Below are 24,437 nucleotides of genomic sequence, written 5' to 3' on the forward strand. Positions count from 1 at the left end.
ATGATCGAAAATGGGTATTTGGCTTTTACATTCCGTTTCCTTGTCCCACTGCAAACATGCTGATTCGATATACAACGGAAGAAGAATGGCGGTTTTTTAGATCCAGATCGGATCTTGCTGAATGTGAGCATGGTTTGTTTCTATGTTAGCGGTTACGAGACGCGTCGATTTCTTTCGAGTTTTCGATAAAATCTTTCTGGGAGCACGTAGTGGTCTGATGAGAGAGCTTCCTTCGAGCTTCGTCTGGGCTCTGTTCTGTTGAATGGTTATTGGGTTTTCTGTATCCATCAAAAAAAGTTATTGGGTTTTCTGCGTTTCTTATCAGGAATGTTGATGCTTGTTTCATGCAAGATGTGCTGAAGCCTTTTTTTTCAAGGGTTTTGATTCTGCTCAAATTTGTTTTTCTTTTTCCTTTTTAGAGTATTGGTTTGTTTGGCTTGCTTTTAGCTGTTTCCTTACTTTTGATTTTCCGTTTTCGATCTTTTGGTGGAGAAATGCCTTCTTTATTCTTTTACCATTTGAAGTTCCGCTGATTTGGAATCTGTAATGGGTAGTTTCTGCTTTTGTCTTTGGTTTGAGTTTTGGGATTGGGGCTGACCGGTTTTATGGTATGAAGGGATTGGTCGATAGGGGTTAGAACTGGGATTTTTGTTTCTATATTGAAGAGATGAAAGTATGAAACCGTTTAAGCCGTTTTAGGATCTTCTTTGGAAATTTCATTTTTTTTTCAGGAAATTCTTGTATAAAATGGGAATCCTTTAACTCATTTAAGAGGGCTACAAGGACTACTAGCCTGATGGTTTCGTGTTTGCCTTCAGGTTTTTGTTTATTAGCTTGTGTTTGAAGAGTTGGCGTTAGGAGTTTGGCAGTTCAGGTGGATTTCTTAACAGTGATAACAACCTGAAGAACATTGTTGCCAATTCTAGGGTTGCTAGGGTTTTTTTTCTTTCTTTCTTTTTTTTTTTTTTTTTTCATTTTGGTCTTGAGATTTCGGATGGAGGGTATTCTGTGAAAGTTTGGTGAATGGGGATTCAGACAATGGGGTCTCAAGGTGGTGGTGGTGGCGGCGGCCAACAATCGCAATTTCAGCCATTGTCTCGGCAAAGCTCATTGTATAGCCTCACACCCGATGAAGTTCAGAACCAATTGGGGGACTTGGGGAAGCCACTGAGCAGCATGAACCTTGATGAACTTCTTAAGAATGTCTGGACAGCGGAAACAAACCAGGCGATGGGGATGGATGTGGCCAATGCTGCCTCAGCTGGTCAACTTGCTTCGGCATCTGCTTTGCAGCGACAGGCAAGCCTGACATTGATTAGGGCTCTCAGCAAGAAGACCGTCGATGATGTATGGATAGATATCCAACAAGGCCAGAAAAATAGTGATGAAGAAAAGAAAGTTCAGGAAAGGCAACTGCAGCGACAGGCAAGCCTGACATTGATTAGGGCTCTCAGCAAGAAGACCGTCGATGAGGTATGGACAGATATCCAACAAGGCCAGAAAAATAGTGATGAAGAAAAGAAAGTTCAGGAAAGGCAACCTACTTTGGGTGAGATGACATTAGAGGACTTCTTAGTTAAAGCAGGGGTTGTTGCCGAAGCTTCTTCGGATATGCAAAACGTAGGTACTACTGTGGGAGTTGACCAAGGTGCAGCTCCCCCACAAAGTTTTCCACAGCAATCTCCGTGGTTGCAATATTCAGTACCTCCAATGCAGCAGCAGCAACAACAACAACATCAACAACATCAGCAGCAACATCCACAGCAAAATATGATGGGAGTTTACATGCCTGGGCACCCGGTCCCACAGCCTCTCCCTCTGAGTGGTACCCCTCTTTTGGATGCACGATACCCTGATAATCAATTGGCTATGTCATCCCCATTGTTGGGGACACTAACAGATACACAGACACCTGGGCGGAAAAGAGTTGCTCCAGGAGATATAATCGAGAAAACCGTTGAGAGGAGGCAGAAAAGAATGATCAAGAACAGGGAGTCTGCAGCTCGGTCCAGAGCTAGGAAGCAGGTAGATATTCTGATTCTGTTGTTCTCTTAAAAGCAGTACTGCGGTGATAATATTTCTTTTAAGCATGAAGTTAAAACGATTCTTTCTATTGACAGGCATACACCAATGAACTTGAGAACAAAGTCTCACGTTTAGAAGAGGAGAATGAAAGGCTCAAGAAACAAAAGGTAAAATCTCTGCACTTGTTCTTGTGATTGATTTTGTTTTATGACAGGTGCCATTTGGTAATCAATAGATTTTATACTATATTCCTCTTTTTGGACTTAATATAAAGCGCAGAAGGAGAATGAGAAGACTAAAATGCCCATTTGAATTGAAAATGGCAGAAATTCTTGATGCTTGAACTTTTGATTCCAAGTCTGTTATGTTTACTGAGATTAATATACCATATGCACAGCACCCTAAGAAAATATTGTTTCAATAATAGTTTTTTATTTTAAGTCTACCTAGCAGTCCTCCAATTTGGTTAGCTACAGAAGTAAAAACAAGCAGCAATGCTTTATTGGTTTAATCAAGAAAAATGAGTAGAGAAGGACAGAGAAAGGTTCAGATCACTAGAAAAAAGTTAAGAGAGAGAAATAGGGTTTGAGAGAAGAGAATTGAACAGTTTCCCAGCCTCCCTTAATTGTATTTTATTAGTTTCTAATCATAAAAAATGTAAAATTATGAGAGAGCCCTTAATAGGGTGGCTGCACTAATATGCACTTAAGAAATGAGCAAACTTAGGCCCATAAATAAAAAATATATACAAGAAATAAAGCATAAGGCCCAATAGCTCAACACTCCCCTTCAAGATGAGCATGGAAGTCAATCATGCGCTGCTTGCTCATATACTGTTCTAGTTTGGGTTTTGGAACTCCCTCGGTGAGAACATTTACAAGTTGCTCCTTAGATGCAATGAAAGACAAACCTCCCTAAAGGCAACTCTCCCTCTCTCTCTCTCTATTGAAGTGTCTATCTGTCTCACTGTGTTTAGTTCTATCATTTGAATAGGATTTTGAGATATATTAATAGCTACTCGATTCTGCATCATCACAGATCGAATAGGGAGCCTAGGGAGGAGGTGACAGAGTAGCGGTAGTAAGCAGAAGACACTGACAGAAGACTTCCCAATAGAAACTCCAGACAGGGTGACTGCTGAGCTCCAAATTCTGGAACAGGAAAAGATAGACACTCCGTCTAGGGTGATTGTGTCTTCCCCCATTCTGGAACCAGATACTCTTGTCAATTCAGATTTAGATACTAACCTCTGCTCTATGCTTTTAGCTGTTGTTACAGGTTCCAATGCAGCGTCTAAGCTGCAAGCTGAATGTAGGGCAGAAGAAATTGGTATAAATGATGGGGGAAAAGAATCTGGGAGATGATTGAGATTTTTCTTGAGGAATTGAAGAGAGGAAGTAGAGATTGGATTCTACTGTGAGGAGGGAGAGTTTGGGACTGGGCATGATAAATGTATTACACAACATGGGGGAGATCCTGAAGAGGGAGGGATAAGAGAAGATGGGTCGGGTCCAGTGTTGTAGTGGCTGAGTTTGTGAAAAATTGGGTTGTCAAATTCAAGAGCCAAATGACTTGAAAGTGTATCTAGAAAAAAATAAGGACTAAGGAGGATGGAAAGGCTAGGAAAAGGAAATTGAGTGGAGTGGAAAGACAGGAAGAGATGTAGAATGGGATAAGGAATTTAGTGGAAGAAAGGGGAGGGTAAGAGGGAATAAGTAAGGAAAACTGGGAAAGGGGTCAAATTTGTGTCAATAGGAATGAAAATTGTATGTTGGAATGTAAGAGGCTTAGAGAGGGCAATGAAAAGATCCATAATCAAGGAAGTACTTAAGAAGGAGAAGCCAGGTGTTATTTTAATCAAGAATCAAAGGTAATGGATTTTGATAAAAGATGGGCCAGGAGTGTTTGGAGAGCTAGGGAGATTGGATGGGCAAAGTCCCCTTATTGGGGAGCTCCGGGAGGTATTGTTATAATGTGGAATTGTGAATCCTTAACTGGAATTGAAGAGTTTGGGTTAAATTCACAGTTTCAATGAAGTTTAGGCAAGTGTCAAATCGATTTGAATGGGTCTTGACAAATGTTTATAGGCCTAATGTGTGTCGGGAAAGAAATGAATTTTCGGATGAGTTGGAAGACATTAGAGGATTGTGGGATGGATCATGGTGCCTAGGGGGTGATTTCGATGTGATATGCTTTTTGGATTCTACATCTAGAAGTGGAATGGGACTCCCAAGTGGTATTTTGGCAAGAGCAAATTCTCAAGTCCCTTGGGTATTTTGGCAAAAATATAGGGAGATTGAGTGCTTAATAAGGGGGCTAAATGTTTCTTTCAAATGGGTGAGAAGAACAAATGGAATGGCAGACACTCTATCCAAACAAGGAGCCTTAAGACAGCATTTATTTTGGGCAATTTTGTGAAATCTTGTACTTTTGGGGTGGGTTTTACACACATCTGTTTGTAATCTTTAAGATACATTAATAAAATTATTTCTACTGATAAAAAAATTTTACAAGTTTTGGAAGAAACCAACAATCCGAGATGAATGGTTAATTTGAGCATGAGGAGATTTAACCAATTCATTGTTGCTTTTGGGCTTAAGGAATTGCCACCCTCTTACAATTTTACATGGTCTAATATGTAGGCTAACCCAATATGCTCCAAATTGGACATATTTTTGTTCACAATCAACTAGGAGGATCAATGGGGTAGCTTAATGGCTAGAGATTTTCCGAGAGTGACCTTGGGTCATTGGCTAATTTCCATTTCTAAGGAGAATGTAGGAGGCAGAGGTCCAACTCCTTTTAGATTCAAAAATATGTGGCTGTGCTCTAGTGGATTTGTTGAGAGAGTTAAGGCTTGGTGGGAACCAAGTAATCCAAGGGTGAAACGGGAAGGGATGAAATTTCATTGGAAACTAAAGGAACTTAAAAGGTAAGGTCAAAGAATGGAATATTCAACAAGATTGAGGTTTCGGACTTAAAAGAAGCTCCGGATCAATTTGAGGAAACAAATAAGAATGAGAGATGGGTGTTCAGGGGAAATTTTGAGAACCTTTTACTCAGAAGAAATAAGTTGGATATAGAAATCAAGAAGTAAATCGCTTAAGGAAGGCAATAAAAATACAAAATTTTTCATGCATTGGCTAATAAGAGAAGTAGTGGATCTTGCCTCTTCAATGCATATGAAGTACCATATAGCTCACTAAGATCTTTAATCTCATATTCTCTACTGAGAAACTGCTTCAACTACACTACACATCATCATTGGTGACCACAATGTCATTAACATAAACAATGAAAATAATGACCATATTCGCCCTCCTCATGTGTGCCCAACTGGAAGAGGAGAGAAGGGGAGAGTTTTGAGAACAGGGGAGGGGAACCGTCTCTGATATTTGGAAATCACCGAGCAAGATACATCAGTTTCAAAATAAGGTAGATGAAGAGGTGGTGTTGCGTGTGAGTGGGAGAGGTGGGTCCGTCTCTCAGGTTGTTGGGTCAGGTAGAAGGGGTTAGGCAGTTCAAAAGAAGCTTTTAATTGCATCATAGAGCACGTGACCTTAATTGCATCATGTCCTATAGATGACAAGAATGGTCTATTTTCGTCTCCTTTGAAGGCTGATTGTGACGTCTGATTGAAACATGGGAGTTCTGAGAGGTTTTCTGTGTGCAGGTGGTCGATCAAGAGAGGAAGAAGGATGAGGAAAGATTCAGCTATGTTCTTAAGGGCAAAAAAAGGTAAAAGATTTCAAGCAAAATTCTCTAAGAGCCTCTTATTTCTATTGGAAGAGGAAGAAGGATGTTTGGGAATGGGTGATTATGAAATATGTGGGGTCGGAAGACTTGAGGGTCTCTAAACATCCTGAGTATGAAACTAACTCAATGAAGACTGTGTGCGCTTCCATGGTCTAATGGAGTAGGAGGTACACAAGAAAATGATGATGCCAAGGATTCAGCCAATAACTCTAAGAAAGAAGTTCTAAAATTTTCAGACCGGATTAAGGAGGGTGATGGACAGGCGGAAAGAGCTGAATTGGAAGAAGATTGATAAGGAAGGAATGACACCAAATAGAAAGGATATGGTTCAGGAAGTGAGGGAGGTTATGAGAGCTGAGAAAGCTAAGAGGACGGATGTTGAAGAAGGAATGTGGTCTTCAATTTTGATAGGAAAACTGGGGATGGAGCTAGGTAGGAGAGTTGTTGAAACTGACCCTAGACTAACTAGTTCTGAGAACCACAAGGCTGAGGACTTGAAGAAAGTGAGAGGCTTTAGTAATGGAGAGCTCGTTCATGTCACCAAGGATTTTCATCGTCTCAAGGAAGGACTTGTCGGGAATGGTCCTTGCTGCAGATTTAAGCAAATTTACAAAAGGAAAGGACCTAAGGTGAACTCTAGGTCTAAGAAATGTCTGAATAAAAGCAGTGTTGCAAATAGTTCAGAAGCTGATGCAGGCAGGAAGACCCAGGACATCAGGTGTAGTAATCAAGATAAAGAAGCTTCCTTGGGGGAGAGGGAGGAAAGGAAGAGAGAGAGAGAGAGGAAGGGGCGGAGATTTTGAGGGAGGACACTTTTGAAAATGGGGGAAAGGGGGAGAGAAATGAAAATGATCAGTAATTGACTGGGGAGGAAAACAGAGAGGTGGAGATGAAGATAGGAGAGAATAAAGCTGATACTGAGGATGTCAGCATTGAGAAGTGAAGAATTGATATTGAGAAGCTAGTAGATAGACAGGTGGAAGTTGGGAAATTTCTTGGTCTTTTCTTTTTAGGGGGAGAAACGGTAGTGAGGAAGGCAATCGAGCAATTTGAACAAAATAGAAGGCAGGAAATGGACAAGAGGAGTGCAGTTGGGGATGGGATGAGAATTGGGAGGGTGAAGAAAAGGAGTCAGATTTTGTTGATGAAGAGTGAGGAGGTTTGTTGTGATGTGGTTGAGAGGGGGAGGTTTGGAGATCCGTGGTTGCGCTATGCTTGGGTTCTGGGCTCTGCTGGCTTGTTGTTTAAGCTGCCTTTTGTTCTGGTCGAGGTTTTTTGCTTCTCTTTTTTTTTATTTATTTGATCGTGGGCTGATGCGGGTGCTTAATCTTTTGGGGGTCTGTTTGTTTGAGGGCCTTTGGCTGCTTATTGTTTCTGTTAGTGCCTTTGGAGGTGTTCTCTCAACTCCGTCCTAGGTTGTAAGAACCACTCTTTAACTTAAAAGAACCACTCAAAAGGGACTCAACAAGTGTTTTGTGGTCCCCACTTCCTATCTAAACAAATAATAAACAAAAACAATTACTAAATCTGCACAAATCTGCCCAAAAACCTCAACAGGTTTAACACCATCATGGGCATAGTGCTCTGAGATCACTAACTATACTTGCCTCCTACTCTCCTCACTGCTGATCATAGCATGTGCCTGAGGAAATGACACATCATCTTTAGATATTTTGCCTAGTAATGTTGTACTCAGTATTGAGACCAATTAGAAATTCTTTGTTTCTCTCCACCAGCTTCTTGTAAGTCGCAACATCCTTATTGCTTTCTCAAACCACCATCTCCAGTAAATCAATTTGTTGCCACGAAGGCTTCAACACAGAGTATTACGTGGATTGTTCACATAATTCCTCAATTTATATGCCTTGACCACATTCATCTTCTGAGAATATGTTTTAATCACACCATTCTATACTTGACTGAATTCATCCACAAATAATGTTTACTTGTGTGTGGTTGCATAGAGTTCACCAACCATGCAATTACAATGAAGTTCTCCTGTATCCATTTTTCGTGTGTGGGATCTTTCTTCTTTGGTTTATTATTACTACCTGTAAGATAACCAAGTTTCCTTCTACTACAAACATAAATTCCTATTAGATTGAGACCACTCCAAGTAATTGGTACCATCCAGCCTTACTATGGTCATATCATTGTAGAAACTGTCTACAGACCCTGCTGAACCAACCTCAGATTCAGAGAATTGCCTTAAATCTGCTAGAGTTGTTATTTTTAGTGTGGCTAGGGATACATATGTAATTTTTCTTTTATTTCTTTTATCAGTTAAAGAGGGGTAGTATTGTCATTGGTTCTTTCATCATAATATTAAAAACAGGGCAGCAATTGGGGTCTGTTAAGATAACCTCCTTTCAGCCCTAGTTTCGCTTCTCCCAATTTTTCTCTTCTAATCATTCCAAGGTTTAAAACGTCGATGTCAATGGAAATGTCGCTTACCAAAATATAGGACATATGTCGAAAATGTCGGAAATGTTGAGGGGAAATATTGTAAAAATTAGAGACATTGTGGAAATATTATGAAATATGTGGAAATATGCAATGATATTTTGTAAAATGATAAAAGAAGCATTAATACATATTTCTAGACTATTATCTTATTCCCAACCATTATATAAAGCTAAGAAACTAAGATCAATAACAAATTAGTAAATGACGATTTACTGATTTATTATGCATTTTGATGTTTTTACAAGGTTATCTGATATTTTCTTTTCTTATTTTTAATTCTGATTTATTATAAATTCTAATATATTTATTTAGCACTAGTAAATAGAAATACATTTATTCTGATTTTTTAAATATTAAAGTTATAATACATTATGTTTTATTATAAATTTAATAAACTGATTCTCCTTTTTGTAGTATTAAGATTATGATATATTCTGATTTCTTATAAAACTTAATGAATTTATTATGATTTTTAATACTAAATTTATAATAAATTATGATTTAGTATAAAATTTAATAAATTTATTCTGATTTTTTATATTAAATGTAGAATATGCTTTATTATAAAATTTAATAAACATTTTCTGATTTTAATAAATATTTTAAAAAATACTAACTAGTTAATATTTTATTACTTGAAAAATATTTTATGTTTTATATTATAAAGTAATTAATTTATTCTTTTGTTTTTATATTTTGTTAATTCTTTTTTTATAAATATTTTATTTGAAATATTAAATAGAATTTATTAATGGAATAATTTATATTAATGTACTGTATTATATTAATATAATATGCTAATATATTATATTATTAATGTACATTAGTCGACATCCTATCAACATACTAGGAAGAACTGTCTTTTTTCTGGTTATTTGGACCGATTTGGTTGACATTTCCGACATAATAGGAAATGTCGACCGAAATAATGTAATTTTTATACTACCATCCATTTTCATGTCGGTGAGCCTCGACATCGACATATGTCAAGTGACATTAGCGACATTTGGCGACATTTGAAACCATGAATCATTCTTTGAACTTTTTCCCTATTTTTTACACTGTTCAAGACTGATTTCAAGTCTGATTACATGGTATTAGAGAAACCTTGATTGGCTTGGTCAGTGTAGACGCCATACAGTCTAAACACATAGAAGACTCTTTCAATACTTCAAGGATAACCAGAAAACGAGATGGGAAGCTTTGTTCTGGCGAACAAGTGGAGAAGAATACTTCAGTTGGAAAAGAAGAGGATCCTCCTCGAGGAATCAACAACTAAAGGAAAGAAAAACTTGAAGATAAGGGAAGACCAATGGACAATGATTGTAATGGTGTAGACTGTAGAAGAACTAGATTTGTTCAAAGGCTTTGTGGATGGCTTAATCTTTGTTGAAAGAATACAAGACTGAAGGAATGAGTTGATCAAGAATGGGAAAAGATTTATAGTAGAAAGCATAAGAAATGTTAACGGAGGATTCATCACCTTGATGGAATTATTTGGCAAAGAAAGGAAGCATTTGATCTGCCTACCAGAGGGAAATGCAAAACACGGGCAGAAGATGATAGCCAGGGCCTTAAAAGAGTTTATCTTACAAAAAAGGGTATAAGTACATGAAGCCAACAATCGCAGAACCTGCAATGAAGGTTGTAATAACCCAAGGGCAACCATCGCAAAACTTGCGATGAAGGTCATGTCCACTGTCATAGGAAATGCAATCACATTTCCAAGAACTAGAATTGCAAATCCACACGTCTCTCGAACCGCAAAAAATCAGCAATGCCACTTGTGATATCACATTACCCCTTTTATGATAGTGATGTCGCTCTGAGCGCACAATTGTGAAAGGCAATGTTGTGATGACAACAACTAGTCAAGGACACTACAACGTAGGTGACAAATTGCAAAATATCACAACGCATACTCAATACTACATCCATGATGGATGCTATGCGCTATTGCACTCACCTCACTACCTAACCCAACATCACAATGGCTTGTTGTGATGACACCTAATGCAATAGTAACATCGAACCATGCCACTCTTAGGCACTTAGGAATTTCCGTGAGAGAGATTATACCACGTGACGAGTAAGCTTCTTGAAGGGACTGTAGCTATGAATGTGCTCACATGCGGACTCTAAGGAGCATGAACTCCTGATCCTAGGAGATTCGCATGGACATGTGGCGAGTGTTAGACAATTTTGTATGCCCTTAGTTCCGATCAGTTTGATGTACTTATGACATTTATTGTAAATGAATAAAGTGCATATTTGATTCATGTCATGTGGTGTTTCTGTGTAATACCCTTAAAATCGGACACTTATGAGACTTGTGTTGGTTTAGAACGTTCACAGCCAGTGGGTCGGTCTGGGGAGACCTATCCTGATAAGGCTGACACTGATGTGCCGCCAAGTCGGTTGGGGTGGCCTGTCTCTACCACCAGGGTGAGACCCGAGGTACATGAAGTGTGGGATCACCTTGAGACCTTGAATCGAACCAGAATTCCAGTATTGCCCTGGACCTTAGCGATTAATGGGCAAAACTGGAATGTTACACCTGACCCCTAGACTCGATTATGGCACCGCACTAGGTGGCGGATTGGGCCATCTTTGATATGCCAATCAGTGAGACCCTTAGAGGGGGTCAAAACCTGGGTATGTTGAGATGATTCATGAACCCATCTAAGTGGGTGATCATAGTGAAAGGATCAGCCCCTTTATCGGACAAAGGTAATGATCGGGGAAATGCACTCTCTCTGATGGAAACCAAAACTGCCGGCAGTTGATCTCAATCGTTGAAATTTTGTTTTGCAAAATATATTTATATAATATATATACTATAGGTTTCCGAAATTGTTTGTAAAAGGTTTTAATCCCTGGGTCCATGTAAGAGGAGAGTGCAGCACTGTACCTTGCAGTCGGGGGAGAGGTCCTCCCTTGTCGGGCAGTGTTTGATCATTATGGGCTGAGAGGTTAAGTGTAAGGCCATTGAGGGTTAAACCTGATGGGCTAATCTTGCATATGCCCACAATCCTTAGGTGTTACAAGGTGGCTTGACCCAAGGACCATTTAGTGCAAGTGTTGGGCCCATAGAGTCCATATGATGGGCTCAAGGGGTTCACTGGGCTTTCCAGTGAATTCGGCTAGGCCTTGTGACAAAGGCTGGGCCGAACCCTTGTGGCTGATGTGTAGATCAACGTTTGGGTCCCACGCCATATAGAGAAAGCCCAACTAGGTAGCAATTTGGAAGGCTTCAGTGAGCACATACATTTAATGGGCCAAAAGCCCAATACGAGCTGGGCTAATTAGATTGGCTTGAATGGGGCGAATCTGAGATGTGGACCAGCCTTAAAGGATAAGGGAAAGTCCCTATCCACTCAGTAAGAGTCCATATTTGAATATGATTCAAAACTGGAAACTCCTAATCAAATTAGGAGGGTTGATCATGATCTGTAGATTAGATAAGGACTCTACCTTATCACTTAAGGGGATCAACTTCTCCTAATGGGATTAGGAGCTGATCCCTTTAGGATTATAAAAGGAGGAGGGGGCGGCAACCTCTAAACACACTCATCTAAGATACAGATACAACAAAAGAGAGAAATCAGCATATAGTAAGACTGTGCCAATTTCCCTCTGCCGCCTCCTTCCTGTTGCCGCCGCCATTAGCAGTTCGTCTCCACTCACATGGGAGTCATCAAGAAGCATTCTTGACTTCAGTTCTTTATGAAAGAATTGAAAAGAAGTTGTGCTCACCTGCCGTCCAGTGGGTTCTTGCGAAGGATCCAGTTCTCGTGAAGAACGTTGCTGATTCTGCTCCGTCCTACACTGCGCCATCTTCAGTGGGAGCAGTCTTTGGTGACTTTTCTGGGCGTGAACACCTTCGTTGGGGAATACTAATTCTCCGTATCAGGTATTTCTCTCTCCTGTTTTGTTCAGATCTGGTTCGGTTCTTGATTCAAGATTGATCCTTGAAAATTAGTTTTCTAAAATAGAGAATGTGATTCCCAGTTGTAGGAAGGGAAGAAATTTTTGAAATTCGCCCATTCTATTCCGCATTATCCGGGCGTCCATACGGTGGATCTTTCCATTCCTTCAATGGTATCAGAGCCATGGTTCAAATCTTGAATCAAAATTGTTCAGATCTGAACCTGCGCAAATGGGCAGAAGGCGTTCTACCCTATTTGCGCAGATTTTGTTTTTGGGAAATTGTTCCCATAATTATGGGCGAATGATCTGGAATTAAATTTTATATGGAATGGTTCTTTATAATTTTCTTGATTTTATGGGTTGTTCGTACAATGGAGATCGAAATCTTTTTGGCACGTGGATATCTGCGATTTGCAGATTCTTGTTTATTATTTTCATTTGGTCTGTAAATAATTTTTTTCTTTTTTTATTTTTAGACTGAATGTATAGGATTCGATCTAATGTAATAATTAATAGAAAATTAGGTTTTTCTATTTCTGCATTATTTTTGGATCAATGTTGGCAGCGCTGGAAGGAGAATTCGCAGATATGAAAATTGCTATCTGCGATTTGCAGTTTGTGAAACTGCAAACTGTGAACTAACCTCTGTTTTGCTGGATGGAGTGTGCGAACAGCCCTACTTGACTAAGTTGTGTTTTCTTTGTCAGTATTTAATTTCAGATCACTAATCTTGAATTAATTCTTGGATTAAAAATCAAACCCAGACCAATTCGGACCAGATTTGGACCAAATTAGTTGGATCGAATCTAGGGTTCAATGGGGGCTGATTTCTCCCACTGGGTCAGGGATTGATGTTTAATTGCAAGTATTAATTCGGCCCAACCTGTAAGGCCCAGTTTTAAGTTGTTAAAACTGCAAAAGCCCACCATTTGCATGAAAGCTATATGGGCCGAACTGTTAACTGTTGTTCAGCCCATATACCTAGATAATATTAAATGTTAATATCATGGACCTTGAAATGGGCTTTAAAATGGGCCTTATAGATATTTTATTGATTGGATCAATTCTTCCTGCATGTGATGTATGGATGTGTGATGTGCTGCGTTTATGGGCCATAAGCACTTGGCCCATGCAGATACGATAGTGGCTCTTGCGCACACCATGGCTGAATGCACATCATTGCCATGGTGTCCCTTGCGGTCATTGGATGACCATCCCTTCGTGGTGGGCCCCACACCCCTGAAAAGGACACGTGCGGAAACCCTAGCCGAATTGGGCCACCAGAAATCTGGCTTTATGAAAGCCAGTGGGTCACTCAGGTTTGACCTAAAACTAGAGCGTAACTTGTTCCCTCCTGAAATATGAGTGCATGTGATAGGGAGATCCATATGATGGACTCTCTAAAGGCCTTCCATCATTAGCATGAAGATGGGTCCTTCAAGTGATGAGGGGAAGCACCAGAAAATGGGCCAACCAATTTGCTGCTGGATCTGTTGGATTGTTTCATACGATGATAGGGACGCCATAGACCGATGTGGGAGGAGCTTCACCAGAAAATGGGAATTCTCTCATGGTACCTTGGCGTGGTTGAATATGATGGGTGAGCACTCACTGGACAGAAAGGTTTACCCGTAAACGGCTATGAACCTTGTCTGATAGAGGCCAAAGGGAAAGCTCATGTGATGAGTGAATATGATCCTTCATAGAAAAGTGGTGGGGTTATGCAGCTGAAACAGTTGGCTCCACACCCTATGTGATTTCCCACATTTCCAAGAGACATAATTGTCGTTGTCTCCGTCACTGAGATAGTAGGGAAATCCCGGTGATGAACAAATGGAAATGGGACATAGATTAAAAGCCATATCTATGTAGATGACATGAATCAAATTAGGTTGTGGATTGACGTCTTGCTATTCTACCAGAAAATGGCTTACGGACAATTCGCCAAGCTTCTTGATGACAACAAACTGAAAGGCCCTAATTACGCTGATTGGTGCCGTAACCTCATGTTGGTACTGACTTCTGAAAAATTGGATAAAGTTGCCAAAAACCCTACCCCAGAGCGTCCGGGTGATCGGGTTTCTGAGGCCTGCAGAAATGACTACTTTGAGTGGGAGGAAAAGAACTGCTACTATATCATAGCTTCTTTGGACAGCCCAATACAGAGGCAGTTCGATTAGATCGAACTGGCCAAGGACATATTGGACAGTCTGAAAATTATGTACGAAGAACAGAATCGTTCTACTCGGTAGAAGGTCTTGAAGCAGTTCATGACCGCTCAAATGACCAAGGGTCAGCAAGTGCATGACCATTGTCTTCGGATGATGGGATACATAAACGAGCTGGAAGCCCTAGGGTCCGGGCTAGACCACGTCACCAAGGTAGACGCCATTCTGAATTCTTTACCTCCGTCCTACAATCAGTTTATCATGAATTATAACATGAATAAGCTGAACGTCAGCTTACAAGAGCTTAGCAATATGTTGCAACGAGCTGAGGAACTGATTCGTAAGGATGAGCCCGTGGCCATGCTTATGGAAGCTGGCAAGCATTGCAAGAAGAGGAGGTTGAAGAAGAAGCCCCAGAAAAAGGGCAACAAATCTAAGAAACAGAAGAAGGACAGGGCATCTGATGCCTGTCACCATTGTCACCAGACCGGCCACTGGAGAAGGAACTGTCCTGTCTACCTGGAATCCAAGAAAGGTAATCCCGAATCCTGTGTCATAGAAACCAATTTGTTGGTTACTTCTGCTTCCTGGTGTATTGACTCCGGGGCTTCGAATCATGCATGTAACACATTGCATGGTTTCAGAATAAGCAGAAGACCGAGTGAGGGAGAGGTGACGCTCTTCTTGGGAACTTCTACAAGCATTGCAATTGCGGCCATCGGAACCGTAGAGTTGTTTTTTAGAGAAGGATCACTTGTACTTAGATTGTCTTTATGTACAAAATTTAAGAAGAAATTTGATTTCTGTCTCAAAACTGTGTGCTGATGGGTATTCTGTTTTCTTTAGTAATACAATTACTATTAAAAGAAACAACAAATTCATCGCATACAGGGAACTGGAGAATGGTCTCTATGTTCTACATCCTTCTCTAAAAACCAACATAGCCGAAACTACGTCGGTTAACGCTCCCAAGAGAACTCGTGATACCGTTAGTCCCACGTGCCTCTGTGGCATTACCGTCTTGGCCATATCGGTACTGACCGAATCACAAGGTTGGTAAAGGATGGTCCTTTGGATTTTCTAACTGTAGAAGATCTTCCCACCTGTAAGCCTTGCCTTCGTGGTAAGATGACAAAACGGCCATTCGGCGGCAAGCCTGAAAGATGTACGGGCACGCTTGACCTCATACATAGTGATGTATGCAGGCCCCTGAATGTTAGGAGTCGTAACCAACACGTATACTTCATCACCTTCACCGATGATTATTCGCGATATGGTTACGTGTACCTAATGAGACACAAGTCTGAATCCTTTGAAAAGTTCAAAGAGTTTAGACAAGAGGTCGAGAAACAGTTGGGGAGAGAAATTAAGACCATTCGATCCGATCGAGGTGGCTAGTATCTCTCTGACGAATTCATGGACTATCTAAAGGTCAACGGGATAGTATCACAGTTAGCTCCTCTTGCTACACCACAACTTAACGGTGTCTCAGAGAGGAGGAATAGGACCTTACTTGATATGGTCCGGTCACTTCTCGCACACTCGGAGTTACCCACATCCTTTTGGGGATACACATTAGAGACTGCGATTTACGTGCTGAATAGGGTTCCAACCAAATCTGTTCCGAGCACTCCATATGAACTTTAGAGCGGAAAGAAACCAAGTGTCAGACACTTGAAGATTTGGGGTTGTCTGGCACACGTTAAAAGAACGAGCCCGGACAAATTGGAATCCCGAACCAGCCATTGCCTATTTATTGGCTACCCCAAAAGCTTTATGGGCTATTTATTCTATGACCCGGGAGATTGTTCTTGATGAGGAGAGCTTAGGAGTAGTGGGAGATATCCCACATGCTCCAGGTAGTGACTAACCTAGAAGATCTACCCGAGTATCCAGGCCACCAGTCCGTAATGGTTATGACCAGGATAGTTACCTGGTGGAAGCCTTGACTAGTGAGGAGGATCCCGTGACGTACGCGGAAGCTATGTTGGACATAGATTCCCAGAAGTGGGTAGATGCCATGAGAGCTGAGATGGACTCAATGGAGGCCAATGGAGTCTGGACTCTAATAGATCCGCCCGCAAGGGTAAAAGCAATTGGTTGTAAATGGATCTATAAGAGGAAGAAGGGCCCCGATGGCAATGTTGAGACCTACAAGGCTCGTTTAGTGGCGAAAGGGTATACTCAGAAAGAGAGCATCGATTATGAGGAAACCTTTTCGCCCGTGGCCATACTTAAATCCATTAGGATCCTGCTACCTGTAGCAGCATACCATGACTACGAGATTTGGCAAATGGATGTCAAAACCGCGTTCTTGAATGGAGATCTTACTGAAGATATCTACATGCAGCAGCCGCAAGGCTTGTTTATTCTTTTCATTTGGTCTGTAAATAATTTTTTTTTTTTAGACTAAATGTATAGGTTTCGATCTGATCTACACTATAGAACACCCCCTAAAGCAAAGCTGTGGAACACAAGTTCGAATGAGGAAGAAGATGCTGACATGGACATTTGGTGGCCATGTGGAAGAAGTTGGGTGGACTGCCCAAAAGGTCAAGTTGAACAAAAAACTCCGGAAGCTAAAAATTTGGGAAATAGTTTCAAAACAAATCAATTGCCATTTAAGGACTGTATTTTGAAAAAAATTGAATGGGATCCAATGTCTCAAAAGAAATCTTACATAGAGGTGTTGTAATCGAATCCAAATAGGGGTGAGGCATCTTGCACCAATGAAGCGAAGGCAAATGAAAGAAAGGTCTTGACCACTTTTGGGTCAATTGGTTGTAAAACCTTGGCAGACCCAACCAGGTTGGGTCATGTGACCCTTTAAAATATCGTGTGTAGTGGCCAACTGTTTTGTTGGGGGATGATAATCTTAGTCTATCATCGTCCCCCTCGAAGTCTAATTGTAGTTCTTAGCCCCCATGGTGGCAAACTCCTGTACAGATGGCTCAAAATTGCAACGAAAGCCATTGTGCTTGCATGTTGTTGGTGAAGGAAACTCCACAACCCCTGAAAAGCCAAATCCATGTTACAGTAGAGATTCACAGTGGAACTCTGGTGATGGGACAAACTTTGGAGAATCTCAGAGATATAGGAGAAGATGAAGTAAACCAGCCCTCTAGTATTGGCAGTCTCGACACAACAAAGGCCTATAAGTTTGAAGACCATGAAGCTCTTGGAATTGAGCTGCTTTTCGACAAAGATACTGACACGAAGATTCTGGAACTGAAGGAAACATGAAATGGAAGCTCTTCTATGGATTGTGGGAGGCCTACAGATGAATCTCAGGGAGTGAAGAAAGTACAAACAAATTAAGAACAAAGATGTGGTGACAACATTGAGGAGACAAGCTCCCACCTCAAATGGAACTTGGATTCACATGAGGAACAAATCCCCTCAACTACTTGGGTTGGTAACTGGACCGTCAGAGATTGTCTTTGGGTTGATTGGTGTCATAAGAATCAGGGAGTTCCTTCCCCCCCCCTTCCCCCTTCAGGTTTTGGACATTGTAGATCTTGCTGTTGAAACCTCTCCAATTGCGATTAATGACCTGAGTGTGATAGTAAGAGAAGAAGGTGGTGGAGAAAAGGACAGGGAAGAAGAAGAGTTATTGGAACTAATCCTAGGAAACCTAGGCCCTGTTTGGCAATGTTCCCACTTGTTCCTGTTCTTTTAGAAATTCCTGTTTTAGAACAAGAATTTTATTTCTTGCTTCTCAGGAATAATAGAGGCATTTGGCAAATTGTTCTTCGAAAACGGATTTTTGTTCTACAAAAACAGAAACAACGTTTGGATAACGAAACTATTTCTTAACATCAGTTCTACAAATCCATCCCCATTAAGTCTAAAATTAAACACGTGCCACGTCATAACGGTGTTTAAAATTGATTGTTGGGGATAGTCTTCCAAGAGGAGATGATCATTGCAACAATTATTGATAAATTATAATTTTAAGATGAAAAAACAGAGCATCCAATGATCCAATGTAAAAAGCAACAACAAGGAAGACAAGCTTACTTGTGTACGTGATTCTTGCCAGAAAAGATGATTTGTCAGAGATGAGTTTCTGGTCATTGTCTAGTCCTTGGAACAGCCTCAACTTCTAGCTCCCTAGGTTTGCAATGGTAGAAGGTTCAACAAATGAAGATTTGGGGCTAGGGCTAAGAGAGTTGGAGTTTATTATGCGTGAAATGACAATGTTGCCCCTTCTCTCACGTGGGAACACCGCACGTGTTCATAAATAATGGGGGACGTTGTGGGAACTGCACGTTCCCTAAGAACGTGTTCTTTGAGAGTGTCGGTTTGTCACTCCCGAAGAACACATTTTTTGGGTGCTGTTCTCACTCGGGAATGGATTATTTCTCGCTTTTTTTTGCCAAACATGTTTCTATTCCACGAGAGTGCCAGGAATGAGAGAAACACTCTCGCAGAATGTTGCCAAACAGGGCCCTAGCAACCTTGATAGAGCAAGATGAGGTAGCTAAGAGGAATGTTGAGGAGAAAAAAAAGGACAATGTTTTATTAGATGTTGAAGGAGATTGTGAAGATCCAACTAGAAAGAAGAGGTGGGAAAAAAAGCTTAGGAGAAAAGATCACCAAGGTAAAGGTCTTATTTAGGAAGGAGGTAGGAGATGATATAAAGTGGAAGAGGAAGATGGGTGAAGTGGAGAGATTAGCATGTGGAGTATCGTATGATAAGACGGTTAACAGGAAGAGGGAAAAAAGATAGGATATCAACAATTGAAGAAATAGGACAGGGTCCTTACAAAGGTGTGAAATGAAGATTCTTTGTTGGAATGTAAAGGGTTTATGGAGTGCAAAAACAAGAAGAATCATCAGAAATGTGTTAAAAACTGAGAATCCAGTTATATTTATGCTCCAAGAAACAAAGATCTCAGTGCTGGATAGAATATGTATAAGAAGTATTTGGAGCAGTAGAGGTCTAAGCTGTTCATTTGCCCCATCATGGGGAGCCTTGGGAGGAGGTATTGTTACAATTTGGAAGAATGAGGAAGTAGATTGTCAGGAGGAATTGAAAGGGCAATATTCAGTCTCAATTAAAGTAAAAAGAGGGTGATGGAAGAGAATGGGATGCACTCTAGGAAGAGCTAGCTGCAGTTAGGAGATTAGGTGGGGACTTCAATGTGATAAGATACACAAATGAGATAAATAACCCCAACCAGGCTATAACCACAAGTATGAGGAAACTCAATACCTTGATAGAGTCCCTAGAGTTGAGAGAACCTACTCTGTTACGAGCCTCTTTCACCTATTCAAATTTTCAGGAAAGTCAAGTTTGTTACAAGCTGGAATGGTTCCTTTTTTTCTATTAGTTGGGAAGAACTATGGGGAAACCTGACACTGAGAGCTCTCCCTAGGGTAACCTCTAACCACTGCCCTCTAAGTTTATACCAGGAGAACCTTATTGGGGGCCATACACCCTTTAGATTTGAAAATACGTGGCTAGAAGTTCCACAGTTTTTGCAAAATGTAAAAGATTGGTGGTCAAAAGGTGGAATTAGGAATAGAAACAAAAGGTGAGATTCACAAAGAAATTTAAGAGACTAAAGGGAAGAATCAAGGAATGGAACAAAGAAGAGTTTGGGAAATTGGAGGAAATTGCTAGAAAGATTGAGGAGCTGGATCAAAAGGAAGCCCGAAGAGGGAGGAAAGATAAAAAAAGGTGGATCTTAAAAGTGCAACCAGAGGAGATTCTAAGAAAGGAAGAAATCTCTTGGAGACAAAAAGCAAGGTGTAAATGGCTCTTGGATGGGGATGGAAATACATAGTTTTTATTTTTTGTTATGGAAATACAAAGTTCTTTAATTCACTTGCTAATGGGAGGAAAAGAAAAAGAACCCAATCTCTAGCATTGAGGTTGAGGGAAGAATAATAACTTCAAAGGAGGAAATTGAAAAATGCTTTGTGGACCATTTCAAGTCAATCTTTGCCTCCTTAGATGAAAGGACATTGGACTTGGGAGAATTAAATTGGGATAAGGTGTTGGGTTACACAGCATACCTCTTAGAAAGAAGCTTCAGTTTAGAAGAGGCTCATGATGTTTTTTTCTTGATAGGCAGATCTAAAGCTCTTGGACCTGATGGTTTCTCAATGGCTTGATGAATGTCTCTGTTGAGTTCCATCAAAAAGGGGAAATTGCACCAGGAGCAAATGCAACCTTCCTTGCTCTTGTGCCGAAGAAGAAAGAGGCCAAAACCCCCAAAGACTAAATGTCGATAAGTCTAGTGGGTACTTTGTATAAGATCATTGCAAAAGTCTTGGCTGGTCGGCTAAAGACTATTTTGTCCATGGTTATTTTTCAAAACCAAGGAACCTTTTTGGAAGGGAGACAAATAGTGGATCAACTCCTAGTGGCAAATGAATGTGTGGCAGCAAAGAAAAAACGAGGAAAAGGTCTGATTTGTAAATTGGATCTGGAAAAAGCTTATGACATGGTGGACTGGTCCTTGCTTTGAATACGATGGAAAAGTTTGGGTTAGGTGAAAGATGAAGAATGTGGATCAAAGGTTGTATTAGCTCACTCAATTCTTTTAAATGGAATAGCAAAGGATTTCTTTATGGCAAAAAGGGGACTAAGACAAGGTGATCCCCTATCCCCCTTCTTGTTCAACTTTGTTGTTGAGGTGTTGAGTAGGCAAATCATCAAGGATGATCAAGAAAATCAGTTGAGGGGATGTAGAATGGACAGATCGGAGGTGGCCGTGACTCACTTGCAGTTTGCAGGCGACATTACCATTTTTTATGAGAATGAACTTAGCTTGAGGAATCTGAAAGCTTTAGTGGATAATTTCCAGCTGATCTCAAGGTAAAAGTCAATTGTGGTTGGAATAAACTTGGACGGGGTTGACATTCAGGCCTTGGCAGGATTACTAGGTTGTGAGGTAAAAACTTGGCCCCTAGAGTATCTAGATATGCCCTTGGGGGGGAACCCAAAATCAGAAAGCTTTTAGAAATCAGTTGTAGAGAGATTTAGTAAAAATCTAACGATTTACGATACAATTCAATTCAAACCTCTTTACTATATACGATATGGTCACGATTTTCATAACATTGTATGGCATTTATAAAATATTTTTATATTCTTTATTCTTTGAGATTATAATAATAAATTAGACAATATTACACTAAATTATTCATTATGTGGGTTTGTATGCTAGTTTCTCTTTCTTATTGTTGATAAGGTTTAATAAGCACGTGTGTTTCTGTATAGGCTTCAAAACTTGAACTGGTAAGCGAGGAAAAGTTAAAAATTTATCCAATCAAAACATCTTATTCTTGGGACAAAAGGAAAAGGCTCAGTGCCTTTATTTTCTCAAATTTATTTTTTTCTTCCCTTTTTTATTATGAATATGTTGATTTTCTATGTTTTAATATTTAGTTTATACTTTTTATGATAACTATTAGTGAAAGATGATTGCTGGCCACTATTGGAACCTAGGGAGTTATCCTAAGATTCAGGATTTTTATTTAAATAAAAAACCATTGCCTAGATGACAAGATACCCCCTGTCACCTAGCTTTGGTGCTTTGAAAACTATGCTCAGAAGATATGTATGAAGTTAGAGATAAAATGGAAGAGAAATTGATTGAGAGAAGAATAATCTTGCTTTTTGTGTGCAACTCTCTTTTCTATTTGTATATGAAAGAGAAACACTAGAGAAATTGACTAATATACCCTGGCCAACCACAGCTATATAAAGAATAAAAGTCTCATTGAGAGAAACCTACCTTCAACTACAAGAACACAGACTTTTCAACATAGACAACCTTGTTAGAGATGGAAAACAGAATCACATATCTAATGCTAGAATAATATATCTAATATGTTTTTGTTAGGGATCCCAACAGCTGTACTTAATTCAGGTTTTTCACTAGTAACTCTTTGATCTTGATGCTGAGAAAAAAGAAGGGACGAGTATGAATTTAGCATTCTGGATTTAGAAGAAACAAATAACTTGGGGAATCCTAGAATCAGACAGAGAAAGATCCCACCTTTCACAGATACACAAAAAGAGAAGCTCATGATAAAACCTGAAAAGATTTCTCTAGTTGCACACCTGTAGCAATGCAATCAACAATGATGTTTAGCAAATCTGGGGACCTAATAAGACAAAATGGGTTCACCCTGGATATCGAAGATCTCATCTCTCTGGTAAGATGACATAATTTTCAGTTCCAAAGGTCCTTGTCCAACTTTTTACCATTCAGCAATCACCATTTACGATAAGCCTCTCATGCCCCTGTGTCTCAGCTTTCCAAGGGATGGAGCACTAAAAGAATTACCAATTTCCTTTGGTTAGATGTGCTCTGTACACACCAATCAGTGATAGGTAGACGTGACAATTATATAGGTGCTTATAAAGCCTCTGCCTAACTTTTAAATGGGCAAGTACCATAACAGTGGGATAAGTAGCTGTCCATTGCTAATCTTGTGTGCAGTGATGTGCATAGAAGATTTAAAATCAGAGAAAACAAAATCTTCTGTTTACGAACAGGTCATTCAAGCAAATGCAAGTACTAAATATGTTATTGACATGTGAGCGTATACTTTTCTTAAAATCATTTATCTTGAGAGCAATTATGTTGTTTGTCATGCTATGTTAGATGATATACAAGGTATTAAATGGTATATATACCTTTTGCCCAGGCACAGTTGGCTATTGGCCTAAGCTAAAAACCTTTATCCATACTGACTGAAATTCATTGTATAAATGAACTTGGTTTAAAGTAGTTTGTTAAAAACATTATACGTGGTACATTTGATATGCGCCTGGTATCTGCTGAATCTGCCTGAACCACTCGTTTGTTGTTCATATATATTTGGATGAATCCTGTTCAATATAACCAACTTCTACATTTATTGGCTTCCAACTTTCCTTGTTCTGGTTTCATGAAAACCCACTTGTTAGTAAGTCCTAGTGGAAGTACAATAGTTTCCAAATTGGTATTATGCAATGATGTACTGGATGACGTTATATGGAAAAGAGAATTTCATGAAGGAAGCGTTCTTGATGGTTCTCTAAGATTTGACATTAACGGAACCTATATTTAAAACTCAATTCTCTTTCTGCTTTCTTGCAGGAGCTGGAGAAGATGTTGCCATGTGCACCTCCTCCAGAACCAAAGTATCAGCTTAGAAGAACAAGTTCGGCACCTATCTAACATGTGTTTATATGGAAGTTTTGTAGAATTGCATGCATGGTTTCCTTGCATTTAGATGCTGGGTATCCTCTCGATCTCCCTAAATGGTGAGGTTAACCTTGTAAGCTGGTGGGGGTGCTTAGAAGTTCTTTTCTCAGATCTTTGCGTTGCTTTTACTGTTGTTTCTGTTGGTTTTCGCACCCTAACATATTGGTTGTATGTACATTTATGTTTAGTTGTCTTTAAGTTTACAAAGCACCATAATTCTGCATGTTGAACATGTAGATTTGTCATTAAAAATAACAATCAAGGCTATTAGTTCAGACGTCGGGTCTTTTGTGTGAAGCCATTTGTTACCGTAGAATCATAGATAAAGTTTTAAGGCATACTAGTAAAATGCTTGTCATAGAAAATTGGGAGTTCTAGATTATCTGAGGTCTTTTGTGTGAAGCCATTTGTTACCGTAGAATCATAGATAAAGTTTCAAGGCATACTAGTAAAATGCTTGTCATAGAAAATTGGGAGTTCTAGATTAAGTGGTTGTTCTGTGGTGTGGATGAGAAATTGGGTGGTATGAATGAATATACATCAAGTCTGGAATTGTTTTGTAGGGTAGACGGACTATGTATACTAATCCACACCACACCCATGGAGGCATTCTACAGGATGTATGTGTGGTTTAATCTACACCTTGTGTTTTGATTCTATGTATATAATCTCCACTGTTAATCTAGTATAAAATTTATTATGTTTTGTAAATAAACAAATAGTGGATAAATAATACAAATCAACTATGATTAAAATAAAGGATGAAGACATATTTACTAATAAATATAAAAATGAGAAAAATCACAATTATGAAATTAATTAATAAAAAATAGTGAAAGATTAAACAAAATTACCTAATAATAACTAATAGAAATCATAG

General features: G+C 39.6%; 1 protein-coding gene across 1 annotated transcript; it reads left to right on the top strand.

The window, feature by feature from the left end:
• Positions 1-23,832, top strand: LOC104590590 (ABSCISIC ACID-INSENSITIVE 5-like protein 2). Its single transcript, XM_010249304.3, has 3 exons — positions 1-2,025; positions 2,121-2,192; positions 23,450-23,832. The coding sequence occupies exons 1-3, from the start codon at positions 1,024-1,026 to the stop codon at positions 23,528-23,530; spliced, it is 1,155 nt and encodes a 384-aa protein (XP_010247606.1). The 5' UTR covers positions 1-1,023; the 3' UTR covers positions 23,531-23,832.
• Positions 23,833-24,437: the final 605 nt, after the last annotated feature.

The sequence above is a fragment of the Nelumbo nucifera genome, chromosome 2 (genome assembly GCF_055504915.1).
Source record: "Nelumbo nucifera cultivar China Antique chromosome 2, China Antique-T2T, whole genome shotgun sequence".
NCBI classification, from domain to species: Eukaryota; Viridiplantae; Streptophyta; class Magnoliopsida; order Proteales; family Nelumbonaceae; genus Nelumbo; species Nelumbo nucifera.